At 50.5% G+C, this 17,043-nt stretch overlaps 1 protein-coding gene across 1 annotated transcript; it reads right to left on the reverse strand.

Annotated features, from left to right (window-relative positions):
• Positions 1-9,798: 9,798 nt before the first annotated feature.
• Positions 9,799-11,826, reverse strand: CPLX2 (complexin 2). Its single transcript, XM_049647768.1, has 2 exons — positions 11,658-11,826; positions 9,799-10,896 (listed from the first exon to the last, which is right to left on the reverse strand). Exons 1-2 carry the CDS (start codon positions 11,817-11,819, stop codon positions 10,699-10,701), a joined length of 360 nt encoding a protein of 119 aa, XP_049503725.1. The 5' UTR covers positions 11,820-11,826; the 3' UTR covers positions 9,799-10,698.
• Between the last annotated feature and the right edge of the window lie 5,217 nt (positions 11,827-17,043).

Consider the following 17,043-nt stretch of genomic DNA (forward strand, 5'->3'; position numbering starts at 1 on the left):
GGCAGGACTCAGCTAGGCCTTTGAGAGGAGGTGGCAGGCAGGAGCTGGGACCAGCCTTGGGGTCCAAGAACCCAGCCTTCTCCTGGGGGACATGGGAAGCCTAGATGGGGCGGCTGTCCACTTTGGGAGTGCAATCTCCATTTATTTAGGACAGCAATATTAATAGTATTAGTCATCATTTATTAAGGACTTGTATGTGCTGGGCACTTTAATACATTTGTTGCCATAATTGGGCAATGCAAGTATTATTATCCTTTAGTATGGAGTCCCTGAGAGGTAAAATAATGTGTTCAAGATCAAATGGCTTCCACATAACAAGTCAGGCTTATAACCAGGTCTGCTTGGGAAAAACCCAAATGTTTTCTCATGATGCTCTGTTGTGTGTTCGTGTACATGTCTGGACTCTGAGCTCTCATGACCATATCAGATTCAGGTTTAAAAGGCAGCTCCTATCCCAGTGTTTGGCTATGGGCAGTTTGCTGGAGGAAGAAAGGAATGAGGACATGTTTGCTGAGTGGATGGATGAATGAAAGAGTAGTTGCTGACTAGGGGCAGAAGGTGGGATGAGGTTTTGCGTTGTGAGGTAGGCAGCCTCCATGATGGCCTGCAGCCCCCAGTGATTGTCCCTCCTGCTGTTCATGCCCTGTGTAGTATCCTCCTACATTGAATCAGAGCTGGTCTGTGTGGCCAACAGAATACTGGAGAAGCGATGGTGTGACTTTCGAGGCTAGGTCACGAAAGACATTGCATCTTCCACCTTGCTCTCTTGGATTACTCACTCTGGGAGAGACTAGCTTCCCTATCACGAGGACACTTCAGAAGCCCTTTGGAGAGGGAGACTTCTGCCAGAAAGCCGGTGCCAGTTTGACAGCAATGTGACGGAGGCGTCTTGGAGGTAGATCCTCAAGCCCTAGTTAAGACTTCAGATGAGACCTCAGCCCCAGCTGACATCTCTTTTTTTTTTAATGTTTATTTATTTTTGAGAGAGAGAGAGAGAGGGAGAGAGCAGGGGAGGGGCAGAGAGAGGTGGGGACAGAAGACCCAAAGCAGGCTCTGTGCTGATAGCAGAGAGTCAGATGCAGGGCTCGAACTCATGAACTGTGAGATCATGACCTGAGCCAAAGTTGGATGCTTAACCAACTGAACCACCCAGGTGCCCCCCAGCTGACATCTTAATTGCAACTTTATGAGAGACCCCAATCCATAAATAGCCATGAAGCTACAACAGAATTTTTTGACTCTCAGAAACTGTGAGAGAAAAAGAAATGTTTGTTTCACACTACTAAGTTTTGGGATAATTTGTTATGCAACAACAGATAACTCATGCATATTGCTAAGTCTCTTTTGAGCTGATGAGAGCTTTCTGGAATAGGCAGTTTATTCCCCCTCCTGTCCCCTTTCTCACTTGTGACTCCTGCCTCTCAGTTTATTTTGTATGTATTATAATAAAAAGACATGAGAGTTGGCTTTAAATCCAGGTTCCCAGTTTACTATTTGGATGACCTGAGGATTTTTATTGAAATTAATTCTTCTCCTTATCCCTTTTTACTTTTTATCCCTCCTTTCCTATCCTTTTTTCTTGTCTTCATCAGTCTTGCCATAGTAAGAGTAGCATTTTGTAGTAATGGCTGTCATTGTTTAAGTAACTGTTATGCACCAGGCACTGTGTTAGGGGATCCACAGACATTATTTAATTTAGTCCCCTTAATGGGTGGTGGTGGGGTTAGTCATTATTGTATTCTATTATTTTGCTTTTTTAATTTTAATTCCAGTATAGATAACATACATTATGTACTCATTTATTTTATTTTATTTTATTTTATTTAAAAAAAATTTTTTTTAACGTTTATTTATTTTTGAGACAGAGAGAGACAGAGCATGAACAGGGGAGGGGCAGAGAGAGAGGGAGACACAGAATCGGAAGCAGGCTCCAGGCTCTGAGCCATCAGCCCAGAGCCCGACACGGGGCTCGAACTCACGGACTCACAGACCGTGAGATTGTGACCTGAGCTGAAGTTGGACGCTTAACCGACTGAGCCACCCAGGCGCTCCAATATACTCATTTATTTTAAATAGATAAGGAGACCAAGGTCCGGAGAGTCATATGCCCAAGACCAGATGGAAAGAATCAATATTCCAAGCCAGGTTTTTCTGCAAACCAAAGCCTATGCTCATTTCCATTATACGTCTCTACTTCTGAGCCTCAGTGTTGTAATATGTAACATGGGCATAATTCTGACCTCACAGATCCCTGTCAGGATGAGCAAAGGTGGTGCCTTTAGAGCAACAACCCTATTATGGCATGGAGCGAGGGCCTAGTAAGTGGGAGGCTTCCTTGATCTTCCTATTCTCCCCTCCCCACTTATGTACTTTACGATGGGCTATCCTAGCCCTTGTATAGACAGGGTCATGTCATTGCCTGTCACTGCAGTACCAACAGGGAGTTGATGAGACCGATGGGCCTGCCCCAGGATGGACGGGGTGCATGCCTGGGTCTGGAATCCAAGGAGATGGTAGCACTAGCAGCTCTTGCTTACCCACTGACCCTTACCTTGTGCTAGCCCTGTTCCTGCCCCAGCTCGCACAGAGATGAAGGAAGGAAGGAACACGCATTCAAACCTAGGTCAGTACCTGTGGAGAGGCCATTGTGTAGAGATGGCTCCAGCTGGAGGATCCCAGCTGAGAAAACGTTGGGGGGTGGGGAGGGATATTGAATCATCTCTTAGATCAGGCAAGAAATCCCAATTAATTACAAGTGCTAAGTGAGTGGTCTGGAAGCAGACTTTTGCAGTCAATTAAAGGGATGCTGGAGGAAGCTTCATTAACCCCCTGCCTCCTGGCAACTTTTGGTTTAGGAGAAAGAAGGCATCTGTCTGTAATGAGCTCCCCCACACTGTGGGGAATGCAAGCAGAGAGTGCCCTCCACCAAAGATGGCACAAGAGGGACTCCTGGGTTGCATGGAAGGATGGATTCGTGATGTCCTATGCTTTGATCCCTGTGGTAAATGAAGTAGTAAAGACATTGCTCCATTTGGAGGCCAGCCCATGCACAGTGCAGTTTGTGCTTTTCTTGTCCTTCTCCAGCATGGACAGCAGAATGGCCACTAGACTCTCCCCAGGTGCCTCAAACACAGAAGCCCCAAACTAAACTCATTATCTTCCCCCAAACCTGTCTCCGCAAATTTTTCAGATCTTGAAGAATGGAGCCACCCAAGATGGAGACACAGGCTTTGGCCTCAACCCCTTCCTGTTCCATGCCCTACACATTAACTCCTTAAGTCCTGCCAATTTGCCCCCCTATGTAGTACCCCCAATTTATCTGTTTCTCTCAGGCCCTTTGCCATTGCCCAAGGTCGGGCCTTACCATCTCCAGCCTTGACATTGTACTAGCTCCTTCTTGGAGCCCAGTTCATTCTCCTCCCAGCCCTAATGATCTTTCTCAATCTGCCCACCTGATCACATCACACCTCTGCTCAAGACCCTTCAGTGGCTCCCCATGGTCTGCAGGGAGAGCCCAAGCTCCATCTCCTGGCACCCTGGTTGATGTCCCCAGCTTTCAGCTTTTCATCAAGAATTTAATAAGCTCCTGCAGATGTCCCCTGCTTCTCCCTCCTTGGCACCCACCACCCATGCTCAGACTACTTTTGTCTCCTCCCTGCTTTTGCTCATGCCAGCCCTTCTGCCTGGAGTGCCCTCCTTCTCTACCAGGTTGACTTCTCATTTAAGACTCATCTGAGATATTGCCTCCTCCTGGGAGCCTTCCCCAAGCATCCTGAGTTTGCTTTTATCACTGCACATGTTATGGTGGCTAATTGGCCTATTTTTCTGCCTGTCTCCTCCTTTAGCAGGTAGATTCCTGGTAGAAAGGGCTGTGTGATTGGTGTTCTCGGTGTCTAGTGTGTGATTGGTGTTCTTGCTGCTTAGCAAGTGGTAGGAGCTCAGTAAGTGCTATTTAAGAAAGGGTTAAGACTATGAGGGGAAGACCTTTGGGACTAACAGTGAGAGGATGCTGTCATTTCCCGACTGGGCACAGGATTCTGTGGGGTGCCACTGAGTGTCAAGGAGGGGCAAAGTGGGCAGAGGAGAAGCATCTGAGTGTCTGGGGCTGAGTTGTTTACTGAGGAGGGACCTGAGTCTTGAAAGGACAGTGTCTCGTGTGCTGATAGAGCACACAGATGGACTTCTAGGGAAGCCCAAAGACCTTGTGTTCCATTTCTCTCCAATCTTCATCCTTGGAAGGCCCTCAGAGCCTAGCCACTGACTCTGGGAATGGTCTCAGTCTTGCAGAGGCCTGAGGGGAACCAACTGTTGGCCCTTATTCTGCTCTGACACATTTCCTCCTCCACTTGGGACCCTGTGGTAGATGAGGTTTGGTTCTGGCTCCTCTGAGGTCCTGCTCAACTCCTGCTTCTTTGTAGGGAACGGGGGAGTTGCATCAGGCTCCATGGGGGCAGACCCTAAGATGCCCCCCCAGTGATCCCTGTCCTGTTACATCCTTGTGTAACCTCTCCCTATGGGTGTGGGCAGGACCTATGACTTCTAACCAATAGAATATTGTAAAAGTGATGGGATGTACTTGCCCAATCAGGTTACATAACATTGAGGCTTCCATTTTATCAGCCTTCTCTGTTGCCTTCTTGGCTTGCACACTTGGATGAAGAAAGCTGCCATATTGTGAGCTGCCCCAATGAAGGGGCCCACATAGTAAGAAATGAAGGACAGCCTCTGGCCAACAGCCAGCCAGGGACTGAGGCCCTCAATCCAATAGGAACTAAATCTTGGCAACAATCACGTGACCTTGAAAGTGACCCTTGACATCAGTTGAGACCCCAGCCCTGGCCTGCACTTGACCGCAGCTTGGTGAGAGACCCTGAAGCAGAGAACCCTGGCCTCCTGTGAGAAACTGTGAGATAATAAATACATGTTGCTTTAAGCCTCCAAGTGTGTGGTAATTTGTTATGCAGCAGTAGATAACTAATACAGCCTCCCAGTGCACACTGTGCTCCCCTGACTCTGAGAGGTGAGGAGACCTGTTATCCTTAGTGCACTAGCCCAGACTTATGGGGGGATCTGGGAGAAAGGTAGGATGAGTGATGTTAGGGCATAGGAGAGAAAGGGGTCAGGTTCTGCCTCCCCTCCCCCTATTGCCCAGTAGGTGCAGAGAGCTGGAGGAAAAGTGACTGTGGCCACCAAGTAGAGGAGAGGGAGATTGGTCGCTTGGATCCTGAGTCAGCACTGGGGTTCCTAAGGACCCACTACAGGCTAGACTCTGCAGTGGGTGCTGGGAGGCATTGGGGCACCAGCCAGCATGACACCTAGAAGAGCTCCCAAGTTAGAGACAGACACTGCAGCGGCATAAATTGTAGTAGGATTTATAAGGTGCCATTCAGTAATGGTTGGCACGCAGTGCTAAGAGTGTGCATGTGTGACCCCATTTCTTCCTCACAACTGTGGAGGTCAAAACAATTATTATCCCATTTTACTTGCAAGCACACACTCAGAGGGGTTAAGTGGCTTGTTCAAGATCACTCTGCTGGGTGACAACCCTCTGGCAAACCCAGGGCTGCCTGAGCACATAGTTGTGATGCTCTGTGTGTTGTAAGCACAGCAACAAACCCTGCTGTGGGAAGGGGGATGGGGGGCTGTGTCAGGGTGGGCGTCACACAGGAGGTGACATCTTGCTGGATCTTGAGAATTTCAGGAGTACACCAGGGAGGGGAAGGGTACCATTCATTCCAGGCAGAGGGGAAAGACTCAGCATGTGCATACCATGTGTGCTTGGCTCAGAGTTGGGTGTGGGTCTAACCTAGTAGGTTGGGGTCATATCTTACAGGGCCATTTTGACGATTTTGTTGTTGTCCTGACCACTGAAGGGTGCTGGGCAGGAGAGTGACATGGTTAAGTTTGTGTTTTGATGAGTCTTCTGGGCGAGGTGGGGTGATGGGGAGAGGATGGACAGAGGGAAGAGGCAGAAGCTGGGAGACTAGTATGTGGGGAATGGGAGGTGCCTAGACAAATAGAGAAAAAGTGAGGCCCAGCTTAAGGCAGGGCAATGGTGGGGACAGCCGAGGGTGAAAGAAGGTTCTCGTCTTGTCCTGACTCAACAAGGTCTGGGAAGTGTCTGTGTCCAGGAACAATGCTGAGTGGCACCAGCTCCCACACACGGCCTGGCAGAGAGTAGGAACTCCCTCGGTGTTGGTGGGTGACCAGTAACAGACCTTTGCCCACCCACGGTTCTTGGCTTCATGTCGGCACGCCATATCCCAGGGAGCTTTCAGAGAAGGATGGCCAGAGATGGGGTGTGGGGTATTGTGACCAGGCTGGAACACCAGCTCTGGGGGGGTTTCGTACAGTTGAACTTGAAGGGCGGGAGGTGAGTGGCGCTGATCTCTGGGGGCGAGCCCTGACTCTGGCCTTCATTTGTTTCCAATGTCCCAGCCAGAAGTCAGGGTAAAATGGGAGGTTTTCTGAGACCTCTTGAACATTGCAGGTCAGCCCCCCTTGCCTTAGCTGGTGCCCCATGTAACCCTGGTGGTGCCAACAGACAGAAAAGGACAGACAGACTAAGAGTTGCTGTACAAGGTCTTTTCTTTGTTGTCATGGTTGGTTTGGTACATCTTAGCATCTGCGTCATACAAAGGGGGGAGCAACAGCCATGGCTTTTGGTCAGGTTCAGGGGGCATGAGGGGGTGCCCCTCCCCTCCCCCCAGGCACTGACACATTTAAAGAAAGCAGAGCAACAAGGACACAACACAGATGTGGGAAAGGGATTCCCCCGCGAGAGCAGGATGGTCGTCCTCACCTGGGTCTCAGGACCCCCACCCCCATCCCAGGGCCAGTGGGAGCACCTTCCAACCTCTCCCCAGTGAAGAAGGTGGGCAGCAGGAGCAGGGAGGGGAGTAGGGGACATGTGGGGGAAGGCATATCTTCAGGCATACCCTTATCTGAGCCATCTGATCCCCAGCTGCCTGTCCAGTCAAGGGCCTGTGAGGCCCTCGAAGGATGGAGCAGTTGGGCGGTGGGGTGGGCAACCCTGCCATCTAGGGGCAGGACTCTCAGGACTGGGGCTCTGGCCATAGCCTGGTGGGGGTAGCTTCTTTCCTCATCAGGCCACCTGAGAGGGGCCTGGGCTGCTGAAATACTTCAGTTCACTATCTCTCCCCTTCTCTGTCTCTCTTCCCTCTGTGCCCTCCCTCCCTCTCTCTCTCCCTTTCTGTCTTGTCTCCATGTCTCTCTCTCTCTCTCTCTCTCTCTCTCTCTCTCTCTCTCACACACACACACACACACACACACACACACACACCCCGATACTTAAGAGGGTCTCTTGACTTCCTGCTTGCCTTTGGAGGAGACCCCACACAGTGTTGCCACTTCCTGGAGCTTCTGAACCTGGAGCTGAGGATGTCCATGTGTGGAAATCCTGGCTCGCTGCCAGCACCGGCATGGGCGATCCAGAGAAGGCTTCTCCCTCCTTTCTTGAGGATGAGCTCCCAGGCATGCAAGCCTGGCAGTGGCCTTCCCTGGCAACCACGCATGCCCACATCAGGTGGTGCCCACTCCCTTGCATCTCATTGTTTTCACCATATACAAATGATTGCTCCTTCTTATTTCTCTAGTTGAAGAATGTCTCCCTGGTATGTTGCATGTGTGCACTGAATTCTGGGACTGCTCCCTCCCTACCCCAGCCTCCTAAGTGTATCACATGCACTGCCCCATTTAGGTGTGACACACTCATCCCCCTCCCATCCAGTGGGTCACACACACCTCCCACCCCAGGTACATCACGTAAACATCTCTTCCCTGCTAGAGCACACCCCACACATATTTTGTTCCCCCTCTCCCTCCACCTGAGTGTGTTGCACACAACATCTTCACTGGGTCACACACTAGCTTCTTTCCACAGGTCTGCATCGGGAATGACAGTCATCATGTCTCTCTGGACCTGAAGTTGGTCACCTGGCCGTGGTTGGAGCCAGGTATGCCCCATGCCGAAATTCTCCCCTGCTCCTGCCTCCAGGATGACCTCTAGTTCTGCTGCTCAGGGGTAGGCCTGAGGATTCTGGAAGAGTCTGGGACGTTTGCCAGACTCATCCAGCCAGCCTGGAGGGTACTCTCGTATGGGAAAAATCCAGAGCCCGCTGGGGGTGCAGAAGGGCTGTGGAGACCACCAGGGACATTCTCTGAGGGTCTGGTGTCCCTCAGGTCCACCTGGGATATCTTGCATGGCTGTGTTCCCCTGCTCATCTGAAGCTCCCTGGGCCTCAGTCTCTGCTGCCCATCTGTCATTTTCTGTGCTCTGGCACCACCTTTGAGATCTGTGGGCCCCTGTCAAGGGGGAGACGTTTTCAAACACTTGGGATTTACATCTGTGTCTGGCTGGGGCTCACACACAGGGTCTGGGGAAGCCTGGGGCCCCTTGACTGCGCCCTGCCTATCTCTGTCCCAGGACCCCAGGGCTCTAGAGAATGACCATCCTGCCCAGGATTAGAGACACAGACAAGCAGACAATAGGGGTGCGAGGTGGCTCCCCGTCACAGACACAGGCACAGACACAGGCCCCTTGGTGGGGCAGGACACAAGGGCACAGGGGAGGGGGAGGGGGCGGGGGAGAAGGGCAAGTCCAGGGAGCTAGAGCTGCTGGAGCCCTGCTCCCTAGAGAAGGGACAGACCAGGGGATTTTTCTAGTTCCCTAAACATATGGATTGTTTTGTCTCATCTTTAAAGTATTGCAGTCTAACTGATATGGCTTTAACTATTGGAAACGGACAGAGAAGACACATGTCTGTCTCTGAAATAAAAGCATAAATCCACTAAAATGGAAAACCTGCAGAATGCAAACTGGGGTCAATGAGGCAGGAGCTTCGGGGGCAGGCAAGTCGCCCCCTCCCTGGGCCCTGCTTTTGGGGTAGGCCCCGATGAGGGCCCAGCATGGCTTCTTGGGGCACTGCCAGGGTCAGTCTCAGTGGACTTCTGAGGACCTCAGGCAGGAACCCTCCAAGGGCAGGAGGACTCTAGGCCAAGGACAAGGTCTCCTGTTGGATGTGGCCACCCATGGCCAATGGTTTGGAGGCCAAGAAGGGGGTATGTTACCTATGTTCTTTCTCCCGAAGCACACATTCTGCACACAAGTGCCTATTCAGAGCCACACATGCACACAACACTCTCAGCACATCTGACAGTCTCTCAGACACACACTGTACAACTTCTAACACATACCCATTGCTGCAGACACTCCTGCTATTTTGAAAACACATGCAGATACAGGCTAACACATGCAAACTTGACCACCCATATAAGATGGCTAGAAAACAGATATGACACAATTTCAATTCATACATACCCCCTCAAACAAACACACATACACAAGGCTGCCTAACATATACAATCTCTAACACAAGGGTATGATTAACATACACAAACAGTCTCAACACACACACTGACAATGCACCCATATGTACAATCTTTGGACGCACAATTGCTGATGCAGTCTCTGCCACATACACGCATGTGTGCATGGACACACACTTTCCTCTCTCATTTGCTCCAAGGCCCCCTGGTTCTCACACAACTGACTGAGCAGGAGGCCTTGACAGTTTGGGGTGGAGGGAACAAATGCCATTTTCACACATCCCAGAGGAGAGTTTGTTCTTGGCCAATGAGATGAATGGACAGATGCCTTCTGTCAAGTGGGAACTGGCTTCTCCCCAAAGGCTTGGGGCTTTGGCCAGGAAGGGTCCTCCTGGGGACCATGGGGCCCTGGAAGCACATGAACAGGATGGGTTGGGGAAGTGGGGTGGATAGGAATGGGGGCAGCTTGGCTGTACCAATGGTGAGGTCCCATGGCATGGGCCATCGCTGCCCAATGGCTCCAAGTGTTTTCTGGGGGGCCTGGGAAGCCCCTTGGCTGGGCAAACTGGGCCCAGCCTGGCAGTGGGGCCCCAGGACCCAAGCAGAGAGGGGGGAGACAAGGGGCTGCTCTACCCTGGGGCCTCTCCACAGATGAGTTAAAGTCCGAAGAGGATCCATTTGGAGGGACTGGCTTGGCAGGGGCCATGCCTCTTCAGGTGGGGGTTGGGAGAGGAGTGCTCCTGGGCTGGGTGGTGTCATCTCAGGGGGAGGGAAGAAGGAGAGCCCCAGCCTCCTGCCCAGACCTAGGCCTGGCCAGAATACAACAGGGCCTCTCAGGCTGGGCCCTCACAGGGCAGGCTTACCCTGACTCCCTTCCTTAGAACCAGGCCACTCAGTGCCCCTACCCTGACCTAGAGGCCCACTGTGGGTCAGAGGCCAAAGGTCGGCATGCTGGGCAGGGCTGGAATGTGTCATTACTTTGGCTGGCTGGGGACAATGGTCCTCCTGGCAGTGGGGTGCATGAAGGAATGTATGGGGGTTACCACACTAGCATAGACCTTAGGCTTCTGGAGGGGGCCCTCAGTGCCTCTGGCACTGGATTCAACGCCCCCTGCTGGGGGAAGCTGTCTTCCCTTTTTCAAGCAACTGGGAAGTGAGGTGGGGGCTGAATACCCTGGGATGAAGGGGGTGTGAGGGAGTGCTGAGGGGGAGGAGTCCTGGCCAGGGAAGGGGGGCAGAGGTCAACTGCGGTTTTCCCCTTCAGAACTGAGACTTAACTGAATGAAAAGAAAGAACCAAAAAAAAAAAAAAAAAGTAACAAGTGGAGTGGGAACAGGGCAGGAGGGCCGGTTACTTCTTGAACATGTCCTGCAGTGGCCCGGGGAGGTATTTGAGCACCGTGTCCAGGATGCTCTCCTCCTCTTCCTCCTCCTCATCCCCGCAGCCTGCAGGGATAGCCTTCTTGGGCCGGGTCAGGCTTCCCTCGCAGGGCTGCTCCAGGGCTGCCTTCTCCTCTGCCTCCTTCTCTTCCTTCTTCTTCAGCCCGTACTGGGAAGGGGGGAGGGCAGACATGAACATGAATGGGGCAAGGAGAGAGCTGGATCTCAAGGTCAAGCTGGCTCATCCGGGGCCGCCACTCGTGGAAACTCCCCAAGCCTTAGTCCTCTCATCTATAAAATAGGGATAAGGATGCCTTCCTTATGGGATTGTGCCTGTTCTCGGCAGGTGTTCCAGAAAAGAGAGTCGGTGCATAGGGTTTCCTTTAAAATTAATACCTGCCCATAATAACTTCTCTGCCCTTCTGACATCCCCCAAGATTTCACATCTGAAAGTCCTCCCATAGGTTTCGATGACAAAACTTGATCTGAGCTGATGGGAGGCTACTTATAGCCTTGTTTTTTTGCAGTGGTGAGACTAGACATGTATGGAACTGCTTGGCATCAGGTGGCAGCTGCAGACCCATTGAGAGCGACATGTAACAATAATAGGTGCTTAGGGCACTACGGTACTTTCCCCAAATTCCCAAATTCTGGATTGCAAACATTTGGTCTCCAGTCTTGGGCACAAGACTGCGGACCATAGCAGCAAACATTCGGGAGCGCTTATCGTGTGCATTATCTTACTTAATCCCCATAACGCTCCTTTGAGGGAGGTGTTCCTGTGACACTCCTTTCTCCCTATGACGAAGAAACCTAGTGAGAGTTAGGTCTAAGGTGAGAGCAGGGATTCGGGGGAGCCTGAGGCCGGGGTTTGGGGGGACCGGCTTGACCTCAGTTCCTTACTCTCCCACGCTGATGGGTGATGCTGACCTTGTCTCGGATCTGCTGCCGGACCTTCTCACGCTCAGCCTCCATGCGCGCATGCTTGGCTTTACGCTCTTCCTCCTGCTGCCGCAGCGCCTCCTGTCGCTCCTCCTCCTTCTTCTGCGCGTCTGGGTCCTTCTCCTCCTCTCCCCCCAGCATCTTCCCCATATCCTTGGTGGCCCCTAAATCGGATGGGGTGGGGAAGGAGAGGATGGGGTCAGGGGGGACCAGGGCTGGGGATAGAAGGACTTGGTGCTCTGTGGGCCCCTCCCTCCTGGATTGAGACCCAGGTCGGGGAGTGAAGGGTGCGGGACTCACCTCCAAGGGCCTGCTTCATGACGAAGTCCATGACGCCGGCTCTAGTTAGCGTGCCTTAGCCCGCAGCCAAGGTTGCATGCAGGGCTCCTGACAAGGCCTGGCTCAGAGATATGTGTCAACCTGCAAAAGTGGAGTCAGGGATCAGATGGGAGAGGCCTCTGCACAGACAGACAGCAGCCTCACCCTGGTTCGGGCCCCAGGCTGCATCAGCCCAGGCCAAGACCCAGTGCTCTGGCACTCAATGGAAAGGGGCTATTTCCTGAGTACTTGCTGCGTGCCAGGCACATACGTGTGGCCAAATATCTTTTGCTTCCGATTTTAAAACCTTCATCTTGCCCATATGGCTTTAATTGGATTGAGTCCAGGAGTGCTAGAAAGAAGGGGGAGTTTGGAGTCAGGCAGAGCTGGGTTCTCATGCCACCCTCATTCCTTATTCACCATGTGACATTCAGCTAGTTCCTGAACCTCCTTGAGCCCCAGTTTCCTCCTCCATAAGATAGAATGGCAGTGCCTCTTTTCCCAGGGCTACTGTGGAGACTGGAGAAAATTCCAGCCTGGGCCACTGGGCCAACCACTAGATGGAATGAGCAGGGGATTAGGGCCCCAGCAAATCAGAGGCCGGTGAAAAACTGAGAACAGTCAGCTTGGATGAACATATCCAGACTTCTGAAATTAGGCAAATGGAGAAATAAGTTACTTTTATTTCAGGAAACATGTAAGTTTTGTGTTTTATAGCTTAATATTGATTTTTATTTTGAATTACACATGGGGGTTGGAGACATGATAATCTTCTTGGGGCTTAGGGCCTTTAAAGTACCGAGCACGGGCCTTGTAAGCACTCAGCTTGTGTTAGTCCTCCTCTTCTCTCTAAATTACCAACTTTCAATTTTTATTATATTTTTTATTCTTTCCTTTTTGGCCTCAGAAGATTTTCTCCAAATAAAATCTTAATGAGAATCTCAGTATGCAAGATCCCAATGTTAGTGGGGCGGGGAGGGTAGAGAGCTTGGAGCTTCCCTCCATCCTTGACCTCCTTCTACCTTGTTCCCCCCACATCCTTGAGAATTTGAACCCTGATACTGTAACTCTGAGAGATTTCCTTTTTATTTTAACCATTCAGTTTCATCACTGGCTTTTCATAGACAAAGCCATCGCAAATCACTTTTTGGGTGTAGATGGGAACATCCCTGAGCTATCTAAAGGGTGATGTGGTCACCTGGGGTGAGGCCTACTCCCCAAGGCCTTTCAGCCCACACAGCCTTGGGGGCTTTATGATTTGCTGGGAGACAAAAGGGAAATGGTGGCAGAGAAGCAGGCTGGATATCACAACCAGGTTGAGTTCAAGGTCACTGGCTGTTTGTGGATGATTTTCTTCATTTCTTTCAAAATGAGAAGACATATCAACAGACTGAGATCTTTCTATCAAATGGAGCCCGAGAGTTTATTTGAGGATTTGTACATGATCATACCACCTGACAGGTTGTTTTGAGGAGAGCAAATCATGACGAAGTAGAAAAACATCCCCAGGGGCTTTGGCATCAGACACACCTGGTTAGAAGTCCGGGCTCCAGTACTCCCTGGCTGTGGCCACCCTGGGGAAGTGTCAGTTTGCTCCAGGACAGCGAGGGAGTATTAAGCCTACCCTTGTACTGGTGTTTGAAGAAGAGGAGACACTGGTCAAGTGACTGGGTATGTAGCAGCTGCTCCTTAATGTTGGCCATTGCTGACTGCATATTTGTGAGGACGTGTTGGAGCAGCGTTTCCAGGAAATGTAAGAGAACCCACCCCGACCCAGAATTCTGAGTGTGAAGGCGGCTCAGCTCAGTCAATTAAGATGTTTTTGCTGGATTCAAAAACATTGTAAAGAAACTGCATTTCTAAGAAGAGGAAATGAACAATTTAATAATCAAATGATTTCAGGAACTATTGGGTTCCTCCTCTGTGTTTATATGCAGCTCAAGGAATTTGCAGGTGGTAGTAGAGACATGGGACTTTAATCTGAGATGCTTCAAATTGGTCCACAGGGCACCTGGGCTTTAGGTTCAGTCTCATCCCTAATTTGCTGCTCTGGCAAGTCTCTCTCCTGAACCAGATGATCTTCTGGGCCCTCTTCCCAGTGGTTCGGTTGGAGCAGTTTTGCAGCCTTTGAACTGCTGGCCACCCCCACTGTATCCTCAAATCCTTCTCCTGGCTTGGCTCGGTGACTCAGTTCTTTCCTCTCCCCCATGTCCTACTGCTCTCTTTCCTCTCCTAGTGCTCCTCGCCCTTCCCCATCCCAGCTTTGCTGCCTCCTCTTGTTCTCCGCTCTTCAATAAGAGTGTTCCCCAGGACTCGGACTTTAGCTCCCGTCTCTTTTTCCTCTCTAATGCTTCCCTAGGGCAACTCATCCTTTCTTGGGCTTTAATGATACCTAGACATCTTATGTGGGCTCTAGACCCCTGTAGTCATTTATCCAACAAATATTAATTGAGTATCTCCTATGTACCTATGTACCAGCGTGTTAGGCACCGGGGATATACGAGTAAACAAAACAGACAAAACCCTGCCCTCATGCAGATTACATTCTGGAGTGTGTGTGTGTGTGTGGGGGGGGATGGGCGGTGAGTGTGTGTGTGTGTGTGTTTGTGCACAGGGAAATAGACAACAAATAAATCAAGATATGCACTTGCCTTCCTCTTGGGCACCTCCCTCTGGATGTCCCATGGCACCATTCAAAGTTAACATAACATCTTTCTATCACCGCACCATCTCCTTCTCCAGACTCTTCTGTTTCTAAGCATTCATTCAGCAAACATTGATTACCATCCCTCCCGGCCCCCCAATATGCAAAGTACATCTACTCATTTGAGGCCCAAGTCTTCTGGATACTTACATCCCTGTCATTCTAGGTGCCCCCTTACCCTTGTTGAGTGAGGCCTGCTGGGATTATTTAGCAGCTTCTTGGGTCCATCCCAAAGTCCTGCTGCTCACCCCCAACGTGGCTCTCTCAGCTATTAAGTAATTTGTCGTTCACCCTGTTGAGGTTCTCCCAACCAATTTCTCAAGGCCCAGGGTCCTCCTACTCTGTCTCCTTCCACAGGTGCATTGGAAGACTTGTGAGCCCTGGGTCAGGCGTACCTGACTCCGATCCTGAACCTGCTACTTTTTAGCTGTGAGATAGTAAGTAATTGACTTAGCCTCTTTTCTTCATACAGTGAGGATTATGTGCCACTTTGAAAGGTTAGAAATAATGTGTTTAGCACATGGTGGCAGTGGGGAGCTCAGTACATGGTGACTGCTATCACTCTCAAAATGATTAATGCCAACTAGTATGAGATCCTGCCACTTTCCCTCCTAGCTTCTGAGGACTAGGTCCCCCTCCTTCCTGCTGAAGTTAATCTATCCACCGGTACTGCAGATCTTCTCTCCTTACACCTCCTACTTGATCTTTTCGTGCTCTCTCTTCCTCACATCCTCAGTCTCCTGGATAGGTCTCTTTATCTGCTTCTTTCTCCAACTCCTGCCCCTTTCCCTTAATCTCTGTCCTCTACCTTTGTGATGAAGGGGTGTCCATTTGGTGTCTCCACTTCTTCAGCTCCAGGTCAGCCCTGCAGCTCTGTGAGATCAGAGATCTGCTGCCTCTGCACTGCCACCGAAATTGCCCTCGTCGGAGTCGCCAGAGGCCTCCAGAATGCCAGATCCTGGAGTGTTTTCACTGCTCTGAAGCTCCTCCATCCAACCCTCTGTAGCATCAGATACTGGTGATGACTCTACTCTCTCCTCATCCCTCTATTTTTCAGCCCTCTTCTTGAATCTTTTGAATTCTAGGACGGCACTCCTGTGGTCTTCATCCTACTTCTCAGACAAATCTTTCTCCCCTCTACTGACTTCTTTTCTTTAAAATGTAGATGTTATCCAAGCAATCACTCTCCCTCTTTCTCCTCCTACTGTCCCTTATTCCTCCACTGTCTCCCTTGGGAATCTCACCTAAACCTATTGATTTATGCCCTTCTTTAGTCACACCACCCCCAGCCCCCAGACTCACACATTTAACTTTCTGCTGGATATTGCCACATGGGTAATCTCAAATTCAGTCTATCCAAAGATCGATCTTATCCTTGCTTCCCTCACCCAACCACCTTTTCTTCCAGCATGTCTTGTTCCAGTCGCCTCAACTGAAAACTCTAGAGTCAGTGACTTCTTCACTTACTCACTCACTCACTCCCAATATTCTTTGGGCATCTACTCTGCCAGGCACTGTTCTCGGTGCTGGGGCTGTGGCAGGGAACAAGGGAGTCACATTTGTTCTCACAGCACTCAGTTAGCTGGGGAGGGAGACACCGGACAAAAGACCACACAAGGAATTGGTGAGTTAAAATTGGGAGGGGATGCTAGAGAGGAGTCCAGAGACTGTAGCTTCATGGTGCTTCCTGCATCCACACCCTCTTCTCCTACGCTGCTAATGTCTTGGCTCAGGACTTCAAGGTTCTGGATTTGTGCATAACCTCTATGTCTGTCCCTCCCTCAGCTCTTACCCATCCTCCACATGGCTGTCCAATTAATCTTCCTAAAGGGCAGATCTGCTCATCAAACACACCCTGCAATGGCTCCCCATGGTCTTGTTAAACTGGCCAGAGGGTCCTTGTGCTGACCTTCAAATCCTGCACAGTCTAGCACCTGCCTGCCTTGCCATTCATTTCTCATCTTTTGCATGTGGCTCTGCTTCTATTTGAAAACCACTGGGTATTTGTTCATTTTACAGCCTGGGAACCCCTTAACTTCATCTCTGTCGGTTCTAATCCTGACTCCACTACTTACTAAGTGACCTTGAGCAAATGACTTAATCTTTTTTCATCTGTGAAATGGAGACAATACTATCCCCAAGACATGTTGTGAGCACTAAATGAGATAATGCAAATAAAGTGCTCAGCCTAGTGTTTGACACATAGTAGGTGCTAATACATATTACCTATCATCACTATCATGGTTATCATCATCACTGTTATCATCATCAGCAGCAGCAATATTAATTTTCAAAGAGCCCTCTCAAACATCACTGCCTTTATGAAATATCCTGGATCTCCTGGGTGAGATG

Source organism: Panthera uncia (assembly GCF_023721935.1).
Source record: "Panthera uncia isolate 11264 chromosome A1 unlocalized genomic scaffold, Puncia_PCG_1.0 HiC_scaffold_17, whole genome shotgun sequence".
Taxonomy (NCBI): Eukaryota; Metazoa; Chordata; class Mammalia; order Carnivora; family Felidae; genus Panthera; species Panthera uncia.

Coding starts and splice junctions, on each gene's coding strand:
- CPLX2 (XM_049647768.1), bottom strand. CDS start 11,819: ATGGGGAAGATGCTGGGGGGAGAGGAGGAGAAGGACCCAGACGCGCAG. Junction 10,897..11,657: donor GGCAGCAGATCCGAGACAAG/GTCAGCATCACC, acceptor CCCCCTTCCCAG/TACGGGCTGAAGAAGAAGGA.